This window comes from Labrus bergylta, chromosome 3 (genome assembly GCF_963930695.1).
Source record: "Labrus bergylta chromosome 3, fLabBer1.1, whole genome shotgun sequence".
NCBI lineage: Eukaryota > Metazoa > Chordata > Actinopteri > Labriformes > Labridae > Labrus > Labrus bergylta.
In genome coordinates, this window is record NC_089197.1 from 31,675,127 (window position 1) to 31,696,520 (window position 21,394).

At 41.4% G+C, this 21,394-nt stretch overlaps 2 protein-coding genes across 6 annotated transcripts in view; one reads left to right on the forward strand and one right to left on the reverse strand.

The window, feature by feature from the left end:
• The window catches only part of LOC110001239 (transcription initiation factor TFIID subunit 4), an 86,582-nt gene extending 75,218 nt beyond the window's left edge, over positions 1 to 11,364 (forward strand). For 2 of the 3 annotated variants that reach the window (XM_065953148.1, XM_020656872.3), the window contains one exon: positions 9,176 to 11,364. In XM_065953148.1, the coding sequence (XP_065809220.1) occupies positions 9,176 to 9,349 (174 nt within the window). In that variant the 3' untranslated portion in view covers positions 9,350 to 11,364. Of the gene's footprint in view, positions 1 to 2,984; positions 4,808 to 9,175 lie in introns of those variants that run through there. The other variant, XM_065953149.1, reaches the window with a different exon arrangement.
• Positions 11,365 to 12,078: 714 nt separating this feature from the next.
• Positions 12,079 to 21,394, reverse strand: part of LOC109992658 (BTB/POZ domain-containing protein kctd15) — a 29,848-nt gene continuing 20,532 nt past the window's right edge. For all 3 annotated transcript variants that reach the window (XM_020645477.3, XM_020645398.3, XM_020645556.3), the window contains exon 5: positions 12,079 to 15,432. In XM_020645477.3, the coding sequence (XP_020501133.1) occupies positions 15,274 to 15,432 (159 nt within the window). In that variant the 3' untranslated portion in view covers positions 12,079 to 15,273. The remainder of the gene's footprint in view (positions 15,433 to 21,394) is intronic.

The following is a 21,394-nucleotide window of genomic DNA, read 5'->3' on the forward strand; positions in this document are numbered from 1 at the left end:
TCTGATACTTTATGTAGGCAAAGATACTTGGCCCCGATAATTGTCCAGGTTATCAGGGAAGCTGTTAGCCGTTTCTCAAATACGTTGCTCCATTCATAGAAAACATCAGTGAGGGAAGACATTGAGCACTGGGTTTGATGGATTCAGGATTTGTTTATGATCTTCAAACAAAAGGACCTGAATTACAAACCACCAAAACAACAATATCTTAGAGTGGTATTTGCTGTCGTGCTATTCTGATTCTGTACACAATAAACTTTCCATTCATTCAACAGTAAATAACAACCGGTATATGAAAAAGTGTTGTTACACCACATTCCTATATGGTACTGCCAACATAAGACCCAGCTAATAAAGCCTTTGTACTATTAACAAGTTGCACAGCTAGCCAGGCTTGGAGCATGTTAATTAAACAGATTAAAAACAATGTTATGGCTTCTTCATCTGGTTGCCTTCACACAATCTTTTGTTTCTCTGGGGTTGAAAAGAAAAAGGAGAGAGAGAGAGAAAGGGGGGAAGCCAGGATTTTGTTTCCAGGCAGGAAAGTTTGAAGTTCTTTGTTTGGGAGCGAGGTTTCCGGGAGCAGCAACACTGTTTAGCTCGGTGACCCTGTGACTGTCTTCTGAGGAATTGTATGTGCAGCCCTGCAGAAAAGTGCTCCAGGGTCAGCTTTCATCTTAGCAGTAACCTGTGGACTTTGAAACTCAGGGCGATGGAATTGCAGCTTTGTCAGTACACTACTAATTAGAAAATTCCTGACCTCGAGCAAGATGTTTTAATTATGTGTTGTGTCAACGAGTTTGCAGATTTAATCCACCGTTGATACACACTCAAGTGTGCAAACTGTGTCGCACATTGTAGTAGATCATGTGGAATGGTGAAGGGGGGGGTTGCTTCATCTTTCTCTGCCCCATATAACCTTACGCATTCCCTGCACCATGTTTGTTAAAAGCCATCACATGCTTAAGTAGCCAAATTAGACGTGGAGTTAATGTGTTAGCTCGTGAAAAAGCTGGTCTGATTTGCCTTAGTTTGTGGGAGGCTGAACAATGTGACAGTATTGTGCTGGGTGTGAGCTCTCTGTTGCAGTGAGTCAGTGTGAGGGAAGGCAGGAAGGGGTTAAACAGAAATTGAGCGGGGATGCTGGGGGCAGCAGTGCTGCAGAACATAGCAGTGTTCGTGCGAAGGCAAGTCATTTCCCGAAACACTGCAGACACATGGCCTGCGGCGCTCTAAAACCTTTGGAGACCAAAATGGCTTGCAGGAGTTAGAAGTAATAAGGTGTTTTTTTGCCTTCTTTCTCCTTGACTGAAATTCTGCACGGTTGCTATGCATTGCCATGGAGCTGTGTTGCTGTTTTTATGGTTTATGTGGGTATTAAGATGCTCTGCAACTGGCCATTTTTGAGATTTGTTGTTCTTTAGCTGTGAAGCAAATGGAAGTTGTTTGTTTTGAAAGTAATTCGCTCATTTTTTTTTTTTTGCCATGATCAGAATGCTAGACCTCTTATTCATCCCTTTGTGATTTTCATGTTTTTCTTTCAGCTGTACAGCAAATGATACATTAAACAATGTATTATTATACATTAAATACAGCAAGTGTGCTCTTTTTTTTATTTTAGAAAGCACTCTCACAAAGGCATTCTTTGGTTTAGGCCTTTGGCAGAAAAAGTACCAAAGCACCAAAAGGCCATCTGTGTAGGCACATGAACATAAAGCTTTGGTATCAGCCCGTCCTGACCTCTCTGATTATCACTGGGCTGAACAACAACCCTTTTCATCCTCTCTCCTGGTTTTGTTAATCTTGGCTGCCTTGTCTGCTTCAAAGGGAGGCTCCAGCATATAATCTGGCTATGTACATCTGTGAATTATTATTCTAATTCTTTATACGTTTATTAGAGCTGAATAAACTCCACATCAAATACATCACTCGGGCAATGTCAGAAAGCCCGGGGCAAATCAGCCGACATCTGTTAACTCTTTCAAAATGGCCTCATCCAGCATGTCTGTGGGCGTAGAGGAGCGAGAAAGCGGAGAGGCGAGAGAGGGAGAGAGAGCGTCTCTGTTGCTGATTAATGGCGGCCGTAGGAGAGGCGTTTGAGGCCGAATGTTGAGATGAAGCGGGGTTGCACTCCCACGGCTGGGCTCCACACTGTAAACACTGTGAAGGGACAAGGCAGCGTTCCCCGACTGAAATGCAGCGTGCAGGAGAACATGTGGGAAAGCTTTGCTCCCTGGCACATAGTCAGTCAACCAGGCAGCCAGTCAGTCAGTCAGTCAGTCAGTCAGTCCTTCAGTTAGTTAATGAGTCAGCCAGTCAGTGAGTCAGTCAGGCCCTCAGCCAGCTCTTCAGTTAGTCCGTCAGTCAGCAAATCAACAAGCTCCTCAGTCAACCCACATGTTAGCCAGCCCATCAGGAGCACCTGAGTACCTGTGAGCCAACCAGCCAACTGCACACACATACAGTACAAATGGATCTCCTCAATAATGGCTACCTGCCTGAGAAAAAGGCCAGCATTGTGCAAAAACAAACAAAAAAATCATCAGTATCTGACTAGTGGCTGCGGTTAATTTCCATCCTGGCTTCAACTTGTAAAAAAAAAAAAAAAAAGAATCACCACCTGGTTCAGCTTTTGCTTCACTCCTTTGTTTAACTTGTCAACAGTCTGTCTCTGTTGTGCTATATATGTCCTCCTTGCCTGCAGCACAGACATCAGAGTTTAAACGGATTTTTCAGCATCAAAGTAATAACAACAAAAGAGTAATGTTGCATCATGAACAGCTTATCTGTTTCCCAACCAACACTGGGCTAGTCTTTATCCTTCAACATGAACGTTAAGCAATGTTTCCCTGCCAACTTTTAGTTAAGAAAGTGTATTACCTGGGAGTGCCGTACGGTACACACGGTGTACATGTGTGTATGTGTGTGTGTGTGTGTGTGTGTGTGTGTGTGTGTGTGTGTGTGTGTGTTCTCTTACCATGCAGCTCCTGTCTAAACGTTCAGCTGTGAGGAGCAGAATGCTGAGGCAGCAGGTTGGCCGGTGCAGGGCCGAGCAGCTCTGTGAGCCTGGCAAAGTGGGCCATTAACCCACCGCCCTAAGGTGTGACCTGGGCCAAATCCAATATTGGCTCCAGCATCAAGGCACAGGTGCCACTCAGGGTTCAAAGCCACAGATCAGCAAGAACCCCTCCACAGACCCCCCCCCCCCCCACTCCCCACTCTCCCCTTTCTTTTCTCCAACAATAAAGGACTGAATGTAAATTCCTTAAGACACTTACTAGCGCCGCTGCTGCCACTGCACAATTGGAGACAAGGAGGCAAAGCAGGAGTAGAGTAAAAGAGAGAGAAAGGTTGAAAACATAAATTATTAATCAAAAGTAAATTTAGTAAAATGGGAATTAACTTCAGTCCTCGAGAGCTTACTGTGAATGCTGCTGGTAATTGGAGGGCTGAGGACATAAAGTGTGACCTGCTGACTTTGTCCTTCTATCAAGAAATTCAGTTTCAGTTTCTCTGCACTGATGGATCACATAGACATTTTCAACAACGGGTAACATGATTATTCAAAGACTAGTACTAGTACTGTTTGTGATGATTAGGAGACTTTCTTCATGCATGGAATAATAAACCGAGTGTCGTCTTTAACAGTATATCATCTTTGAGTGAAATTAGTTCACAATAGTTATTAACCCTTTCATCCTGTTTGATTAATATTTGGGATCTACAGTTCCCAGAAATGTGGAGGAATTACACTTCCTTTAAAAATGACCTTAGTATTAAAGTGACACCTAAACACCTCTTAGTTATAGTCGACCAAAGTTAGCAGAAAAAGTCAGTAAGTCGCATGGAAACTGGAAAAAGGCCTGAATGGGTCCAGTTGAAAGGGTTGTTGCTCTAAGTGAATAAAGCATCTTCTTATGCAACATTACTGTAATGTCTCATGGCCATTCTTCTCTAGTTTCATGACTTAGCTAGTGATGTAAAAGCTAACTAGCTAAAATTAATTAATTTTTCCAACAGAGTCAGTATTATCACTTTGTTAGCAGTTAGCATCATATTTTAAGGGCTCTTTGTTACAGATCTGTAATCCTCTTTTATGTAACTCAGGTAAACAGTGTTGTTTCGTGCATTATTTTCCAGGCCTTGGACCTCAAACAGATTTGTACAGCCTTTGAAATAATTCATAAATAAACTGTAATGAATATGAAATTGCAGAGATAGTCGCCCTTTAGTTTAAGCTAACACCTACGAGTTTACTGGGAACATCTCATGTTCCCAGCAACCTGGGGGTTGGCAATAAAAAGAAACTGCTGAATAATGCTAGCCCTGTCCTTCTTATTTAGCATTTGTTGTGTCTCTACAAATTGACCATCGCTCTGACAAATTGACCAGTCAGTGCGATGCGGTCCACACACCAGATGCTCTTGGATGTCCCAATGTGCAGGCTAAAAACCCAATCTGTGGAACAGTCTACCTGTTAAGAACTGCTCAGTCCATCGAAAACTTCAAATCTTTGCTTTAAAACTCACCTCTTTGCTCTGGCTTTTAATACAATTTGAGCTTGACATTTTCAATTTTTTATTCATGCTCCTATTTATTGTGTTTCATTCCATATGTTATTTTATTTGTTTTTTTTACATTGTGTTTTTGTACAGCACTTTGGTCAATCTAGGTTGTTTTAAATGTGCTATAGAAACAAAGATTGATTGATTGATCAAAGTTGCTCATATCATGGTTACATGGTTGGATCACATCTTACTCAAAGTTCACATACAGAAGGATTTATTAAAATACTTCTTTCACCTGATTTTGTTGTGCTTTTGTGGTTGTCCTTAACTCGTTTATTGTGTTGTTTTCCAGTATTACACTTTATTTTACTAATTGGCAGCTACACAATTACACAACTGGGAGTGCCGTACGGTACTCAGGCTCTCTCTTTTTTCTCTTACATGCATCAATACGAGTGTATGGACACTATGGATGGGTAAAATAGTGTGAAACAAAGTGTCACGTTGTCATGTATGTTGTAACTGAATGTATCTTAAGACCAGAGCCAGCTAAGAGAACCCTCTCCTCTCATCCCTTCTCCTCAGGTTCCCTCTACTGAACGCTCTCTCTCTCTGTTTTTCTCTCTGTCCCCCGCTCCAAACAAGTCAAATGTCTGAAGAGATGTATCGAAGTATCCCTGTGCGCTCTGTACGATGGATATGTCATATGACATAATGCCTCGGAGCGCCCATCACAGATAAAATGACAGATGCTGTTTTTTGCCTCATGGATCTTTCTGGGCCAGGCTGATTTTGAGACTTTCTGTTTTGCTCTTTCTCTCTCTCTTTCTCTCTCTCTATCTATCTCTGTGCCTGTGTGCTCCTTCCTTTTCTCTTCCTCTCACTTTTTCTTTCATCCACTGTGACCTTACAAAGTCTGCCATTTTGTCTTTCATTGAATTAGCGACACGATTACTGTGTAATTGCTGGCGACAGGGAAAGCCTGTTTGTTGATGTCTCGCTTTCCTTTTTAACTGACACTCAGCCATCTGCTTTGTTTAGTGTCGATGTTTACCCCTCCCATCCCTGTTTCCCTGCTCCGCAACATGATTTCCTGCGTGTACTGGCGAGCGGTATCCGTCTCCATAGATACTAACAACAACAACAACATACCGGTGTTTTGGTTGCTGGCATGATGAGGGCACGTAAAGACAGAAGAGGAGAAGCAGAGGCTGAGTTTGGTGAATTCCTGGATGGGCACTGACCTTTCTGACTCTATTTGGATCACTTAAGGCCGGCCCTGTCCCTGAAGGGAATAAGGCATTCTGCTGAGGCTCACTCCATGGGCAGCTGTCCTCCCTGTCGTCCTCCTCACCACCATCAACCACCGCGGCCACAGCACCACCCCAGCACCGACTGCCTGTGGCTACCACTGGCCGTCCGTCCAGGTGGATGGATGGCTCTGATTGGTAAAATCTGTGTCTCTGTCGCTGAGCTGACTTGTGAGTGGCAGTAATTGGCATGGCAGTAGGCAGGCCCGTGTTTCACATGTGGTCAGCCATGATTGACCTGATTAGGCTGGGGTCGCTCCCCAAAGTGAGCGCTCTGGTTTTCCCCCCTGAGGTGGTGGGAAGCTTTCTGTACACACTTTAAGCTCATCTCCCAGCTCTCCCAGCATGTTGTTACTCACCAGAGACCACACCAGACTGGGATAGTAATTCAAGCTGGGGGATCTAACATCAGTCCAAACTTTAATCAAACAGTATTTTCATTTGATGTATCTGTCCCCTTTAACCACGTTTTCTGTTGGTCAATCAAACAATTCGACTTATATTTATTTTTGTCTCTTTGTTTTCATTTATAAAAATAAAAAAAATTAGAAGCACAACGTTGTCTTAAGACAATGTTAACACATTCAACAGAAAAAGCAGATACACTTTATCATTTGCTCTTTAATAATTAAAGTTTATTGCTAATGCTAGGTTCATGGGGCGGCTGTGGCTCAATTGGTAGAGTCGGTTGTCTCTCAAGCCAGATGGTCGGGGGTTCGAACCCCAGCTCCTGCAGAAACATGCCCAATGTGTCCTTGGGCAAGACACTTAACCCTGAATTGCTGCTGCTGCTTCGTCAGCGGTGTATGAAAATGGGATTAGTCCCTTCTGATGGTCACTTTACACAGCAGCCACAGCTATCAGTGTGTGAATGGGTTTGAATGTGTAGGTGTGACATGCAGTGTACTCATCTGCCTCAGAACTTTGAAAATCTGAAACCTCCAATATGATTTGAAATCGCCAACTGAATACCATTTCTTCACCTAGTAGTGAATGCTTTAAATATATTTGTATTTAACAAAGCATTATTACCATGGAGTGTTTGTTTTGGACCTAGTATGTTCTCTCAGCTCTGACAGTGTTGTATTTATCATCGTGTAGCTCTTAGTAACAAACAGGTATTTCCACCTGAAAAAGATCCCCCCCCCCCCCCCCGTGTCATACAAATAATGTTCACAATCCTTGTGGATTTACAAGATACTGTGACTAACAAAATAAATACACTTGCGGTTGTCAAACATTTTTTAATTTCCTTTTATTACAAATAACACATTATTCAAACACTGACCTCAAACACATTATTCTGCTTTCTATCTGAAATTTGACTCAGAAAGTAAACAAATAAAAATATGAATGACTTGTACGGACTGATTTTTCTTAAATAATCATTTTTGTAAAACAATATGAGAGAAAATAGTAATTTTCTATGTGGACTCTGTCCCGACACAGTGCGTTCCAAACAGAGAGAGTAGATGTGGTGGAGGGTAAGTTGGAGGGAACGTTGGCCCGGCTACCTTCAGTCTTTACAGCTACCAGGGGTCAGAGAGTGTACTGAGAGAAACCTGAGACAAAGCCCAGCCGTACAGTGTGCACAAAGACAAGCAATATATGGAGGCGGGTGCTGGAGGGACTTTGGTTTGCTTCTTGTAAATTCAGAACCCATCACATGTTTGCAATTAAGGCCTGTCTGTACCGTGTGTTTACAGAGCGGTGCAATCAATGTAATTGTGAGAGGGTGTTCCTGACTGAAACGTCTGTCTTATTTCTCTCTGCCTGGGTTCAAGTGGGCACTTTTCTGGATTTGTTCCCCCAGTGTTTCTCATTCCCAAATGTAAATGCATCTCTTGATTTGTATCGGCCTCTGTATACACTCCCTGTTTTATCGTTCTCATTTTTCCTGGATCAAATACAAACAACGAGAGCTGCATTTCAGAGCCGGACGTCAGCTCAGATCTGTGTCAGCAGTGTTGTTCGTTTAGAGAGGAAAAAATCTGCTCATATTCATATTCAAAGAGCCGTACAACTCACTTAAATAAAAGGATGGTTTCCTCAGAGCATGGAGCTGATATTTCCCTCCACATGTTCAGTTTTAGAGAACAGTCTGCAGCTGAAGATCTGGATGTTATTAGTGCATCTCTCTCATCTCATTGGTATTATGCAAGTGGGATTCATTTTCTTAATTGGAGGTGTGCAAATATGTTGAGGCTGTAACATTCCCTACTATTGACAGTGTCAATGTGTTGGTCATTCAGCAGCCATGACTTCATTTATAGGTCATGGGAAACAGTAACGAATATTTTTATACTGATGAACGCACATCTGTAAAAGTGAAAATAAAATAAATAAAACACAAACACAGTTATAGAAGTGTGATTGTACTAATCATCATCTTTACTTTAATTTTCTGCTAACCTAAAACTTCATCCTCATAAAAGGCCGAGCACGTAAAAGCACCTACGTCATGATGATGGCAATGTTGTCGCTCACTGTGCAAGAATATCAAAAACCTCTGCAGGGTCAAAGTTCAAAGATAATATATTTCATGTCTTGCTAACAACTCTTAAAGGGTGTACTTAGTGCTTCCATCTACAGTATCATGCTAATTATGAAAATATATGATGTTTACTATATTTTTTGTTCATAGCATGCTAACGTGATGATGCTAATTATCAGAGTACAACTGGGGCTGCCTGTAGTGTGATTAGTTTGGCAGGGATGTTTTTACATATCACAGCATGGAGAAAAAAACATTGACCTGCTGCTGGAGCCATATGAACGCTAATTTGTTATAGTCATTTTGGAAAAAAATGTCCCACAAACCCCCTCCATTTAACCCAACCCCACAAATGTCACTGTCACGGTGGAGCTGGAGGAAAGTCATTAGGGTTCATCCTCTGGTTGGACTTGAATGACAGAGTTTTATGACGGCATATCACATTTATATTCTGGCTGACATCACCATCCCTAAAGCAATGTCAATGTAGTTTGGCTTAATGCTGCCAGTGTGCATCAATTTAAATGTTGTGAGATTTGTGTTGATTACACTAGATTACATGCAGCATGTGGAAACTGTCCACATTTGTGTTAAAATCCAAAAGATTTTTTGTGAATATTATTGAGCACAGACAAGTCATCATTTCTTTTGTGTCTTCTCAATCACCCTTTACCTTTAACTTTTGTGACACACTTTCACTTTTTGTCACTTGTTAGCTCAGCAAATAAAATAATCAATGATTCTGGGGTTTTTTTCCAATCACAGCGTTGTTATCTCTATTAGACACAAACGGAAAATGGGTTTAATCTGTTTCGGTCAGAAGTCCATCCTCTCAATCTTCTGACTCCTGTTTTTGTCTGCAGGTTTCAGGCAGCACGGCGGGCTCCCCGGCCAGCTCCTCCACCCCGTCCAACTCGTCGCGCCAGTACACACGGCAACGCATCACCCGCGTCAACCTCAGGGACTTGATTTTCTACATGGAGCAGGAGAGAGCGACCGCCCACTCCCTCCTCCTTTACCGTGCCCTGCTCAAGTAGCCTCTGCTCCGCCTCAGCGCCCACCTCAGCCTCCTCCTCCTCCTCCGTCTACTTCCCCTTTGCCACGTGCCTTCAGATCAGGTCTAATGTTTCAGCTCTGTGTCTCCATACATACTGTAGTGATGTTTGATGTAGCTTTCATAAGAAGAGCAGGAAGAGTTAGGAAAAAAAGTACAAAAATAAAACTGTTGTTCCGTGTCTTATTACTTTAGAGTCACGGTGTGTAGTTAGATCATTTGGTTTAAAGGTTGTATCAGATTCTTTGTCTTGAAAGTGAATTTGATAAAGTAACTAAGTGGGATTTGTTTCACAGAACTCGATGCAGAACTTGTTCCATGTACGTACGGTAGTTATTTATTTAACGACATTGGCAGTAGCTTCAATGAACCACCTCAAAGACAACAGGATTATTTTTGAGAAGATCGTCATTTTCACGCCTCAGTACAGCCTACGATATATCTCCACGACCTATTTGTTGAACCAAGAGAGATTTCACTGATTTTAAAACATTAAGATTCCAAATAACAGCATCATGCTCCTTATGTGTAAATAGTTCTTTTTGAATTATTTTACAGCATGTATATTTTTGATCACATGTAAGCTTTGTAAGAAAAAGGAATAACCCATGTGTCAATACTATGAAACCTGATGTTTTGTAAAATCATGAGTCAAAATAGGACGATCATTCTGCTCACCTGTAGAGTATTTGTAACGAGACAGAAGCCCAATGACCCTCCTGCAAGTTGTCTTTAAACCAGGACCTTGAGTAAGTCAGTATTATATTTTTTACCCACAAATAATGTGAACATTGTTTGTATGTAGTTGTGTGTAAGTGGTGTAGTATCATGCTCACTCTTTGTCAAACTCACCTGGTTCAAAAGGTAAGTTTGGATTCATGTAGAGTTGTGTTCAGGTGACTGAGGAGAGTGAAACTTCTGATCTGAACAGACAGTCCTTTATCTTTCACTCTCACTGTTCAATCTGCACATTAATCATTAAAAAAAAAAAAAAAAACATTTCAAGTGTTCACACAGCTGTTTCAGCCCTGACCTACTCTGAGTAAGACTGAGTGACAATAGTTGTCCTTTAATCGGTTCAGTGCCCTGGACTCAAACGTATTTGTATTTTGATCCTAAATTAATATCACAGCTGTGAAGAAGTGTTAAATTATTTTGAAAAAAACGAAAGTATTTGATTCCTGTCCCGCTTCGTTTCTCTCTATGTATAACTTATTGAGGAGAGGATTGTGACAAAATGCCTGCTTTTACATGTTGTATTACATTGTCACCTTTGTTTGTTTTTTTAAAATCCTTATTGTGTCATGTAATGTTGTCCAGTTTGATTTTTATATTGAACAAAATATCTTGGCCTCTATGCAGCTTTTTTCTTGTCTTATTTGAATTTGAAACAACTGTTGTGCATTTGAAATTTTTGACAGCACTTTTTTTAATCTCTCTATTAGCCGACGAGTGAAAGCTGTCACTGTATTATAAGAAATGACTCTTTGGATTAGTAAACAGTATTTGCCAATTTATCCTGAGACTTATTTTTAACGATTAATATATTCTCTTTCCCTTTTTTTTTTCTTGATTGGCTTTAATGCTTGGCACATTTTCATAAAGTTTATCTCCCAAAAAAGAAAAAAAACATGTTTTAAAAAGAAGCACAATCATCTCTATTGTGGTGATTCCAAGCAATTTTAATAGTGATTTTTATGGTTTCTGGTGATTTCACAGGAGGACATTTCTACTTCTACTACTACTACTACAGCTTTTTAGCCAAAATAATAGAACAATATAACTGATGTAAACAGATGGTGAGATCACATTTCAGTGTAAGAATGATTTGTAAATATTGTTTACAAAACTATGTGTTTATTAGAACCACGTTATTTTTGGTAAACTCTTGTACATATCCTGAGAATTTCCTGTTTGTGTGAAAAAAACGATACTTATGTATTTGTACCTATTTTGTAAAGGAATAAATAAGCTGTTTACTAAACTGAGCAGACACTACCTCTGTCCATTTCCTCTTGTTTTCCTTTAGCTGCACACACATTATAATGTCTGGGAGTGTGAGAGTCTAAATAGAAAAATGACTTCATAATTAAGCAATGACTTTCCCGACACTCGCTCCTGTCTCCTCTAAAGGAAAAATAAGCTGTTATATTTTTTACAAGACAGTTTTACCAAAGTCAACAACTAATTCAGCCTGCTTCATTTCCATTTCTTACATCGCACATGCTAAGTACAAACTGAGTCAAGCGCTGCTGCTCAACTATGAAAAGTCCCCCTAGGTTTCTGCTGCTAATTAAGCAGAAGCATTTTTGAAAAGACCCAACTGTTTAACGCGGTGCAAAATATTGGGGTTTGGGAGCATATTGTTTTTTCCAAGACCTCGGTCTACTCCTCAGTCTCTTTGGAAGGGTAGACTGCTGATCTGAATCCAGGCCCACGGACAACCTTTCCTCTCTTGCTAACATCCACCGTGAGCAGAAATACACCTGGGTACAGTAAGCTAGGAAGAGATATCAGGTCTCATCGGGTCATTTAAAGGCCACAGAGATCAAATCAGTGAATACAGCAGCCACATTCATACATCAGTGTTTGTTGCTGGCATCATCAGTGATAAAATAATGCCGACAGTGCAGCTATAATTGGGCTGCTGCATCAATGAGATGACTTTCTAAGATCAATGGAACAAATAAGAGCAATAAGACTCAGCAAATATACAGTACATCCTTTTATTATCGCAAATATGCAAGAAAAGTCAAACAGAGACACTGTAAATGAACACATGCCCTTTAATACCACAGTCTAATTGTTTTAAACACTTTAAATAATATACATTTGCACCTTATGATACCCTTTGAAATGTTTAATCCATATGTACACAATGTAACTCTTTGAATTCTTTTCATTCTTTTGGTGAAGAGGACTAAGAGGTCTCTTTAAAAACACGAGGGTCCAGTAAAACCCTGAGTCCTTATAATTCAATATACAATAACTGTACAACTGGGGGAGTGAATGCCAAGTGAAGTGGCTGAAACCTTGACCAGTCCGTCATCGGAAACGGTAGCTTGTGAAGACACATCTATTGAGTTTCCAGTTCCTGTCTAACTCTGTTATCAACCTGTCAATTGTTCGGGGCGTTGCCAAGTTTGGTTATTGCAGACAGAGGGAGCCAATCCTGCAATGTGCAGGTCTGATTGGTCACTTGTGTTTTAAATCACAAAAGCATAACCCCTTAGCTCTACAAATCTGCTTAAAGCCAATTTCTGTGATTCCAAAATGCCACATCAGTGAGAAAAAATGCCTTCTTCGCTTCCTCCCTGAAGGAATGAACTCTCACAGATGTGTGGCTGCAGTACAACAGTGGGTTTTTTTTTTTACCCCTGTTTCTTCAAGAGCTAACCCAGATGAGTTTCCACACCTCACATGAACTGGATCAAAGATCTGGGGATCAGCCACAGAGTCTCCTGGCTGTACAGTGTGTTCTCAGTACACTCACATTTGACTCATCAGCTTGTTTGGTTGGTTGCGGTGTGGTCCAGGAGGGCATTTTTGAAAACCAGGGCAATGGGGGATGACACAGCAGCAGGGGGTGCAACCCGACTTTCTACTGGCACCGCTGAGCTGGGAGTCCTTGAGGAGGCAGGGGAGGGTGGGGAGGGGGCTGTGAAAAGCCCAACATGCCTCGGCACATGAAAGGCCTGGTTGACCATTCCCTTTGAGGCGACTGGATGCAAGGCGCATGCCACTGGCAGGTCAGAACAAAGATGGGCTTGATTGTGAAAGAGAGAGAGAGAGAGAGAGAGACCCCCCCTGGGTAGGAGGGCTCTGGACTGGGAGCGACACCAAGCTCATCTTTATCCACTCATTGGCCTTGTTTAATCAGCAGCCATCCGGAGAGAGCAGATATCAAGACAATATGGTCATAGGCAACTGCCAGCCATTTTTTTAATGAATAACTAGTTAATAAAAAATAACCCCTGTTAAACTCAACCGTTAGAGCCTGGATTGATCGTTTTTATCATGTCTTTTGTAATGGAAGAAACAGCATCTGTAAGTTACACACAAATATAAAGCATGAAAACTTGGCCTTTCTTGTTTTTGTCTTTGATCCAGAAATGTTGAGAATAAGACCAAAAGAACGAGAGCAGGATGGAGTAAATGCCACCCACTCGCCTCTTTGTGAACAACGCTCTGATGCTGGGAGTAGTTCACACTGGCTTCTGCCATACATACATGTGAAGAAGCATTGAAATCAGCTTGGCTTAGAAGTGACAATATAGAAACAAACAGAGAGTGTCTTAAACTTTGAAGGTACTGTGAGCTTTTCTCAACAAAACTGTCAAGACTGGAGGCCTGGGGGAACAAACACTGGGGCCCTTCAAATGTCTATTGTGTCCTCTTTAGCTTTGTGCTATAAAAAGAGATTATGCCTTTTTGGTTGTACAATCAACAAAAATAAGCACCTCATCTCCTTTGGCACCTAAATTATTTGTTCTAATTTACGTTTTAAATGTGTTTAATGTTAATGTGAAGATTAACAGTTTGGTTGGGCAAAGGGCACTGGGTTCAAACAGGAGTTTGAACAGGGCAGGAAATGTTTAAGTGCAAAGAAACATTAAGCATTTAGAGTACATCTCTGGCTGATCACAAGACATACTGGTAAACATCAAATCTCCACATTGGTCCTCAAGTCTTAACATTCGTACTCAACGAAACTGCAATATACTTTGGGAGCTGTGCAACTTCAACCTGAATTTCAATTTGACAAACTTTCTCAAACCTCCTCTACAAAGGCTCATACTCGTAAGAGAGAATCCAATCAGACAACCAAGATTTTGGAGCTGAAAAGCAGAAATTTCAGAGCACTGTTTTTAATGTGTGCTTCACATTTGACTAAAGACAATGTCAAAACATCCAGGTTCTCTTCCATTGCCGTTTAAACAATTGGGACTTTTTCCGGCTCTGAAAGCATTGCCAGCCAGATCGCTTTAGCCACATAGCCTGAAGACATCTGAGTTTCTGCAGCTACTGCCAAGAAAATGCTCCCTCACAGGCTCGCGAAGCCTAATGAATATAACGTTCATACATCCTTCATATTGGAGACAGGAAAAAGAGACATTAAAAATAATCCTATTAATAATAATTGTTTACACCATGTCGTGATAAAAACAGCAAAAGGAGCATACTTTAGAAACAACAATGAAAATTGTAATAAACAATCAGTCTGACAAATTTGGCTGTTTTCGTCGTGGCCTGTCCTTCAATAGAAAGACAAGTAGAGTGAGGGGACATGGCCTTTTTCAGGAATTGAGGGTCTTTTGGGGGAGTCACAAAATGGAATGTCCTTTTTCATGTCATGCTCTGTCTGCCAAAGTTCCCTTGTCCCAAAGCAGGCCGGACCCATCACCTCTCAGACAAAACATGGGATCCATACAGAAACATGAGTGGATGATACACTGCTAAAGGAAATGGTTTTGTTTCATTTCTATGTTTCATGAGGAGACTTGGACTGAAGGAATTTGCATTTGTGTTGCCCGCAAAGGGGTCAGGACATTTCTTTGATAGTAAAACAAGGAAAAAAGATCTTCCAGTCTTGATGCTAAAATGGTTCAAGTTAGCTGCAGTTCAGTCCATTTGTCGTTGTTGTTCCTTTCGTCAAGGTCCCAGATTCTTTGGGCATTATATAACATAATCAAAAACCTGTAACGCTGATGTTTCTTTTCCTTTATTTGGTTCTACATTCCCCTTAGAGTTCTGCAGAGCTGGCCAAGTCAAGCCTCTGCTAATACTTCGGTATCTTGGGGTGGTTGTGGTTCTTTTAGGACACTGAGGAAGGGGAGAAGGGCTGGGAAGGGTGTGGAAGATGAAGGATCATCAGGGTTTGTTTAGCAGTCCCTCTCCCAGAATGCTCTAGTCCAGGGGTTCCTGTTTTATCCTGATGGGAGTGTTGATGGACAGACTCCTCCGGTCCTCGCGACATAATACGTACTCGCTGAACTGGGAAGAGTCCACACCGCCTCCACAGGATGCTGCCACGCTGAAACCCTTCTGGAAGAGACGTTCCAGCACCTAAAAATAGAAGTAGGTGAGAGGGAAAGAGGACATTAATGACAGAATAGCCAAGTCAATAGCTAAAATGAACTGAGAAGTAGCCTATTACTCATATTGTCATCTAAAAAAAACAGCTCTGCTTATTAGTGCAGGAAACACTCTAATCGTATATGTTGTCTCTTCTTGAAAACTTAATCTCTTTGTGAACATGTGTATTGTCTATCTTGACAAAAAACTTGATTAGAGGATAGATAACACTCTTATATCTGTACCCAAATGAAGCTAACACCTGCTGCTAGCTAACTTAGCTAAGCAGCTTGGCTAACTCCTAGATTTCTTGTAGGTGTTGTCACAATTTAACGAAGGAGTTACAAAGTTGACTCAATTGAGTATGGAAACTGCTGCTTGTTCCTGACTTTGGAGCAATTAGCTAATGTTAGCACCTTTTTTTAAGTATTTGCGATAGCTTGCTGCTGGTGCTGGCTTTGTATTAACCAGATACGGTAGCGCTACTTATCTTTGTATTTGGAGTTTTAGAAATACTTTTCTGCTTGGGAATGTAGACTTTTCCAAATAAAATCCAACCACAGCATGTTCATTCTTCCATAATGATTACTTAAAGGCAAAGTTAAGTGACAGAATTGTAAAGGTGTTCGGTGCAGCTGCTCGTAAATTAGCAGCAAATATATACGTAAGACTGTGATATAGGTATCATTTTTTGATATCCATCCAGCCTCACATCAACCTCATATCTTCATCAGCACTGACATACACCTTGTGTCATTAACCTCCCTCTCCGCCAATCACACCCAGTGATGGACTAAAAACCAGGGGGCACTCCGACATCACACCACCTCTGCAATATTCATGCTGCTTTCTCTGGATTGGCTACTGAACCGAGGGCCATGAGCTCAAAGGGATGAGCAGAGCGAGTGTGTGTGAGTGAGGTGTGTTAAGGGGCTGAGTGAAGCTCAGCGTGGTGATTACTGGAGCTCCTAATTTGAGTAATGAGGCAGGGGTGAGAGGAGAAGTGAGGTCCGTGAGCTAAGGCGTAAGAGAGAGAGCTACGTGTGGGGAATGAGGATGGGGGAGTTATGGGGTGATCTGTGTGAGGACAAAGTGTCGGTGCTGCAGGAAAGAACGGGAGACGGGGATGCTTGTAAGCCCTCCAGTCTGGGCATTCATACCACACTGCAGTCCAAAATGCAGAAACACGTGAACTCCAAGATCACTTTTCTCTCGGTAATCCTTGTGGGATGTTGTTTTTTTTTTTTTTGGAGGGGGTATATCTAAATCCCAGTGCGAGGAGTGCTGTCTATTTACTTATTCCCCCGTCCTTTTTAATGGAGTGTGCAGTGCATGGAAATGAAAGGTCTTGCCGAGGGCCAACCCCCTCCCCCCCACCACCCCCCCTCCTGATACAGAGCCAAAGAAGTTTTCTACAAAATACATCAGTTTCTTCAGACTCTTAAACACACTTGCACTCCTGGGGAAGGATGACCTCTCTAATTACAGGAGCCGGAGCCCCATTGGAGGGCTGACGTGGGGCGTTTAGGCCTCCAGGTCAAAGTGCTGCAGCCTCCCCTTACTGAGGATTAGCACCAGCAGAGAAGAACAGATAAGGCACATGCAAACTCACAGAGAGTCATGATGCCACATGTGTAGGAATGCTAACTTAAAAATGCTAATTCCAACATGCATATTCACACACAAACTTGTTGAACAGACCAAAACAACCCTCCCCCCAAAAAACAACACTACCTGATTAAAACTAAAATGTTGGCTGACGTGCAACTTGTAAACAGAAAGGACCACTTGGAGAAGTTACCCCCCCCCCCTCCTCCTCTTCCTCCTCCTTTTTTGTCCTCTGGCCATACGCCAACGACAAACTCTGTAATTTGTGAGACAGAAGGGGCGGCAGACAGCTGATGGTGAGGATGGCTAATTAAGAGACCTGCCCAAGCATCAAACACTCCCAAATCCATGACAGACGACGGAGGAGCCTAACGATTATGGAAATGATATTACATAGCCGTCTTTGATCATTGCATCACATTGCATTTTTCCCCATCATCTCTTAACGCATGTGGGACTCTGTCATGTTCGGCAATGAATTTGGTCACAGAGGAGAATGGCCCGATCAATAAAGATAGTCTGAAAACACTTTTATCATTAATGCCTGGCAACAAAAAGACTTAAGGATATTATTACAGATAGTTGTAACTGATTCAAGAGTACTGTAATGACTATAAGAAGCCATAAAAAAGACTTCACATCCAGTTTGACACAGTGAATTAGAGCCACGGGGGAATAAACAATACATTGAATAATTAAGATAAACCAAGCAAAAGGTTCCAATGTCCATGGGACAATGTCCTGAAATCAGTCCCAGCTGACAGCAGAAAGTACTGCACCCCTCTTAAAAAGCTAACACATGTCCTGGTGGCTCAGTTCAGCTCTACATACTTGTGACTGCAGGCTTTCAGACTCGTGTTGTACTTATGCAGATTTCTCTGCTTACTTTCCTGCCTCACTTGAGCGAAACCAAAGCAAAATACACTAACAGCAGGGTTGCATGAGAGCAATCTGATGGATCCAAGTTTCTTTCCGACCGTGATGCTTTCCGTGAAAGAGAGAAAAAATTGCTAATTAGCATTATTTGTTTTTGAAATTGTAATGTCATTTTTGTTCAGCTTAGAGATTCAGTCCAGATTTGCCGTGATAAAATGTGAGGTGTGTTGCTTCCACTATAGAGCGCTTTTCTGTTTAAGTAGAAGAGTGTTGTATATGCAGTCCTTTTACCGCTTTTCATTTGCAGAACAGGAAATCACAACACGGCAGTATACCGTGGATTCAGAAACACTTTGCTAAAGTTTCACCCTGAACTTTCCCTCATCTTGTTCTTTGTGATCAAAACAGAAAGCTGAATTAAAGCATCTCTTCATCCTCTTTATCCCCAGTGATGATTCAGAATTTGAATAATAATAAACTTTCCTTTCTGTTACAGGGTCGATTGGCTGCACTGGGATCTGCCCCCAAAACAGACATATATACCATTGAACACAAACCCTTTTCACAGAGCTGTCACTCAAGCGAGGGTCAGAATGGGGAAAACTCACTCCTCCAAACTCCCAGCTCTGTATATTTCCAACACAGGCAGGAATCAGTGGTTGATTCTCATGGCTGGAAACCGGAGCACAATGTAATATTGATGGCCACCAGAGTGCAACACACACTTGCAGCTCCTCTCAGGAGGCGCTGGAAGACACTTGCACCTTGTGGCACAGGGTTTAGAGTTGATTGACACGTCTGATACACACACACACACACACACACACACACACACACACACACACACACACACACACACGCACAAACTATAGCATGCGATGGGCGCTGCACTCAGGGGGTCGCCTTTGTTTAACTATGCAAAGTCTTTCATACATGACATGGAGCGCTAACTGCAGTCTCTGCATCGCATCCTCCGCTTATCACAAGCATCTGGCACAGAACAGCCGAGAAGCTCCAACTATTTCTCATTCTCTCAGCCATCTGCCAGCTTTTTCAGGATTCACATTTCAAAAACATTTGGAAATTAGAAAACATTCTTAAAGCATTTGTGGCACAATTTCACGTGACCGTGTTTGTAAAGCCGACGAGACAGAGCTCGCCATTACAAATGACTGCTTCAGGGTCGCTAAACAGGGACACGGAGTGTAGTAACGTTCAGGTTAGCTCCAGAAGGAAAAGCAAGAAAGGATGAAACATGTTTCTCTACATGACTCATTCAGAATTATTTTATTCATCATTATTTCTGCTACTAGAATAATGTTCACCAGATGTGTAACAAAGCAAAGTATATATACCTAAGCACAGAACTTGCAAATTTAAGTTTTTTACACTTAAATGAGTAGTTCCATCTCATGCAAATATCTACACCAACTTCAGGGAGAAATGTATTTTTTAATACCACTACTCTGATTTCACAGGAGTAGTAACTGCTGGATTTTGTATTTTTAAGATTTAATAAAATCATCAGCTTTAAAAATATGATATCTTACTTAATGTGAATAAAACAATAAACACAAGAATATATTAGTAAAAAAGATTTGGTGACATTTGTAATGATCCTTTTTTAAAATATGGACGCTTGAAGTAAATCTTGTTAATGTTGTGCTCTGACTTAAGTGTGAGTTGAAATGTAGAACTTAAATACTTTGTATTTGTGTTCTAATGTGGATAGAGACCCTCTTTATTCTATTTCAACAGTGTTTATTAGAGACAACGTATACTGAACTAAACCTCCAGCATATACTGAATTGACCTTGCGGGATGTGAAAAGAGCCCTGGCATAACTTCTGTGTCTTTATGTATGTCTCATTGGACGACAATGAGACGAACTTCAGACCAGAAATTTGATTAATTACTTCAAGGTCACAAATGATATCACTTATTTTATCACTCCACTATCTCAGTCATCAATAAAATTGTGGGCAAAGTGTTCCATTTAATCCCCTGTCTAAATCATACGAAATAACAGAAAACAATATAAATATATGCTGTATGTAGTAATCCATTTTTAATTATATTGTAAGTTTTACTCAATAAACTTGGGGAAAAATGAACAGGTTATCTGCAAATTAAATCTAATCCAAGTCTATTTATTTTTGCTAAAACTGTGTTCAAATTTGGAAATCATCTGAATAATAATCTCTCTTTTTGTTCTATTTTACCTTAAGGGTTATCTTAATGCCTCGTGGTTAATGCCAGAGTCACTCTTTGAAAGATCAACTTGACACGAGATAACCATGCTGCCTCCAAAAGATTATATTTGTGAAACATTTTTCTGGCAGCAGCTGCTGAAGGTGTGAGCAGACAACATGGTCCAGTGTTTCTCTTCCCCACGCTGCAGGTTCAAGTGCAGCCTGTTGAGCCTCAGTGCCCTACACTGTGCACTCAGTCACACAGTCTCTAACCACAGCTGTGCTAATGTCTCATTCTGCCGCTGAAGAGCAGAGCGGAGGTGTTTGCTTGGCCTCGCCTGCTCTGATGTGCTTTCTCTCTCCACCGACTCAGGATTGATGGAGTGGCAGTGTGACATGTAAGAGAGTGTTGCGACGTGTTGCGTTCCCTGCCTGGGCGGCAGGGGGGACAGGGAGGCCCTCTTTTGCGACCGCCTCCGCTGTCACATTGATGAAGGACGGATTGGCTCCAGTCTGATCTGAGTGCTTCATCACAGTGATGTATGGACAGCCGGGCGAGCTCCAGTTCTGGGACTCGTGTTTGTGTGTACACCTCTGTGGCTCTTTAGCTAAATGTTTTCCTTCCTTTAAGTGCCTCTGCTGCTCTCTGTTTCTCTCCGCTGGATCTACATCATAGTGCAGGTGGTTTGCATTATTTCCTAAATTCCACTCATGACTTCATGGAGAATCACAAGCCAAGGTGGGGCTCTTCATTCTCACTCTCGCACATTCAAAGACACGAGATGAGGGTGTTAAGAAAAGGCTACATTCACAGCTTACATTTGAATATTCTATGTCTTTCCTTCAAGTTATTCTCCATGTAGACAGACACAAACAGAAATAATTTTCCTGTTTTTATACATAGGGCTACAACAGAGAATTAATTAAAGAATTGCTTAATAATTATACAAATAATCAGTTTATCATTTAGTTCGCAAAAAATACAAGGAAGTTACCAAAATAAAATCTCATCACATTTTCCAAGGGCCAAATGTGACATATTCAACCTGCTTCTTATGTCAAAACAACAATTACAATCCAGGACTTTTCATTTACACCGTGAAAAAGCAGTAACTCCTCACATTTAGGACGCTTGAAACCAGCAAATGTTTGACCTTTTACCTGGAAATATTCTCAAAACAGTTACTTCTTCATCCTGGGAGTGGTAGACTAATTATCTTGGGATCAATTATTCAATCGATCTTGCAGCTCTTCTAGTATTTCTCCAAGTAAAATAA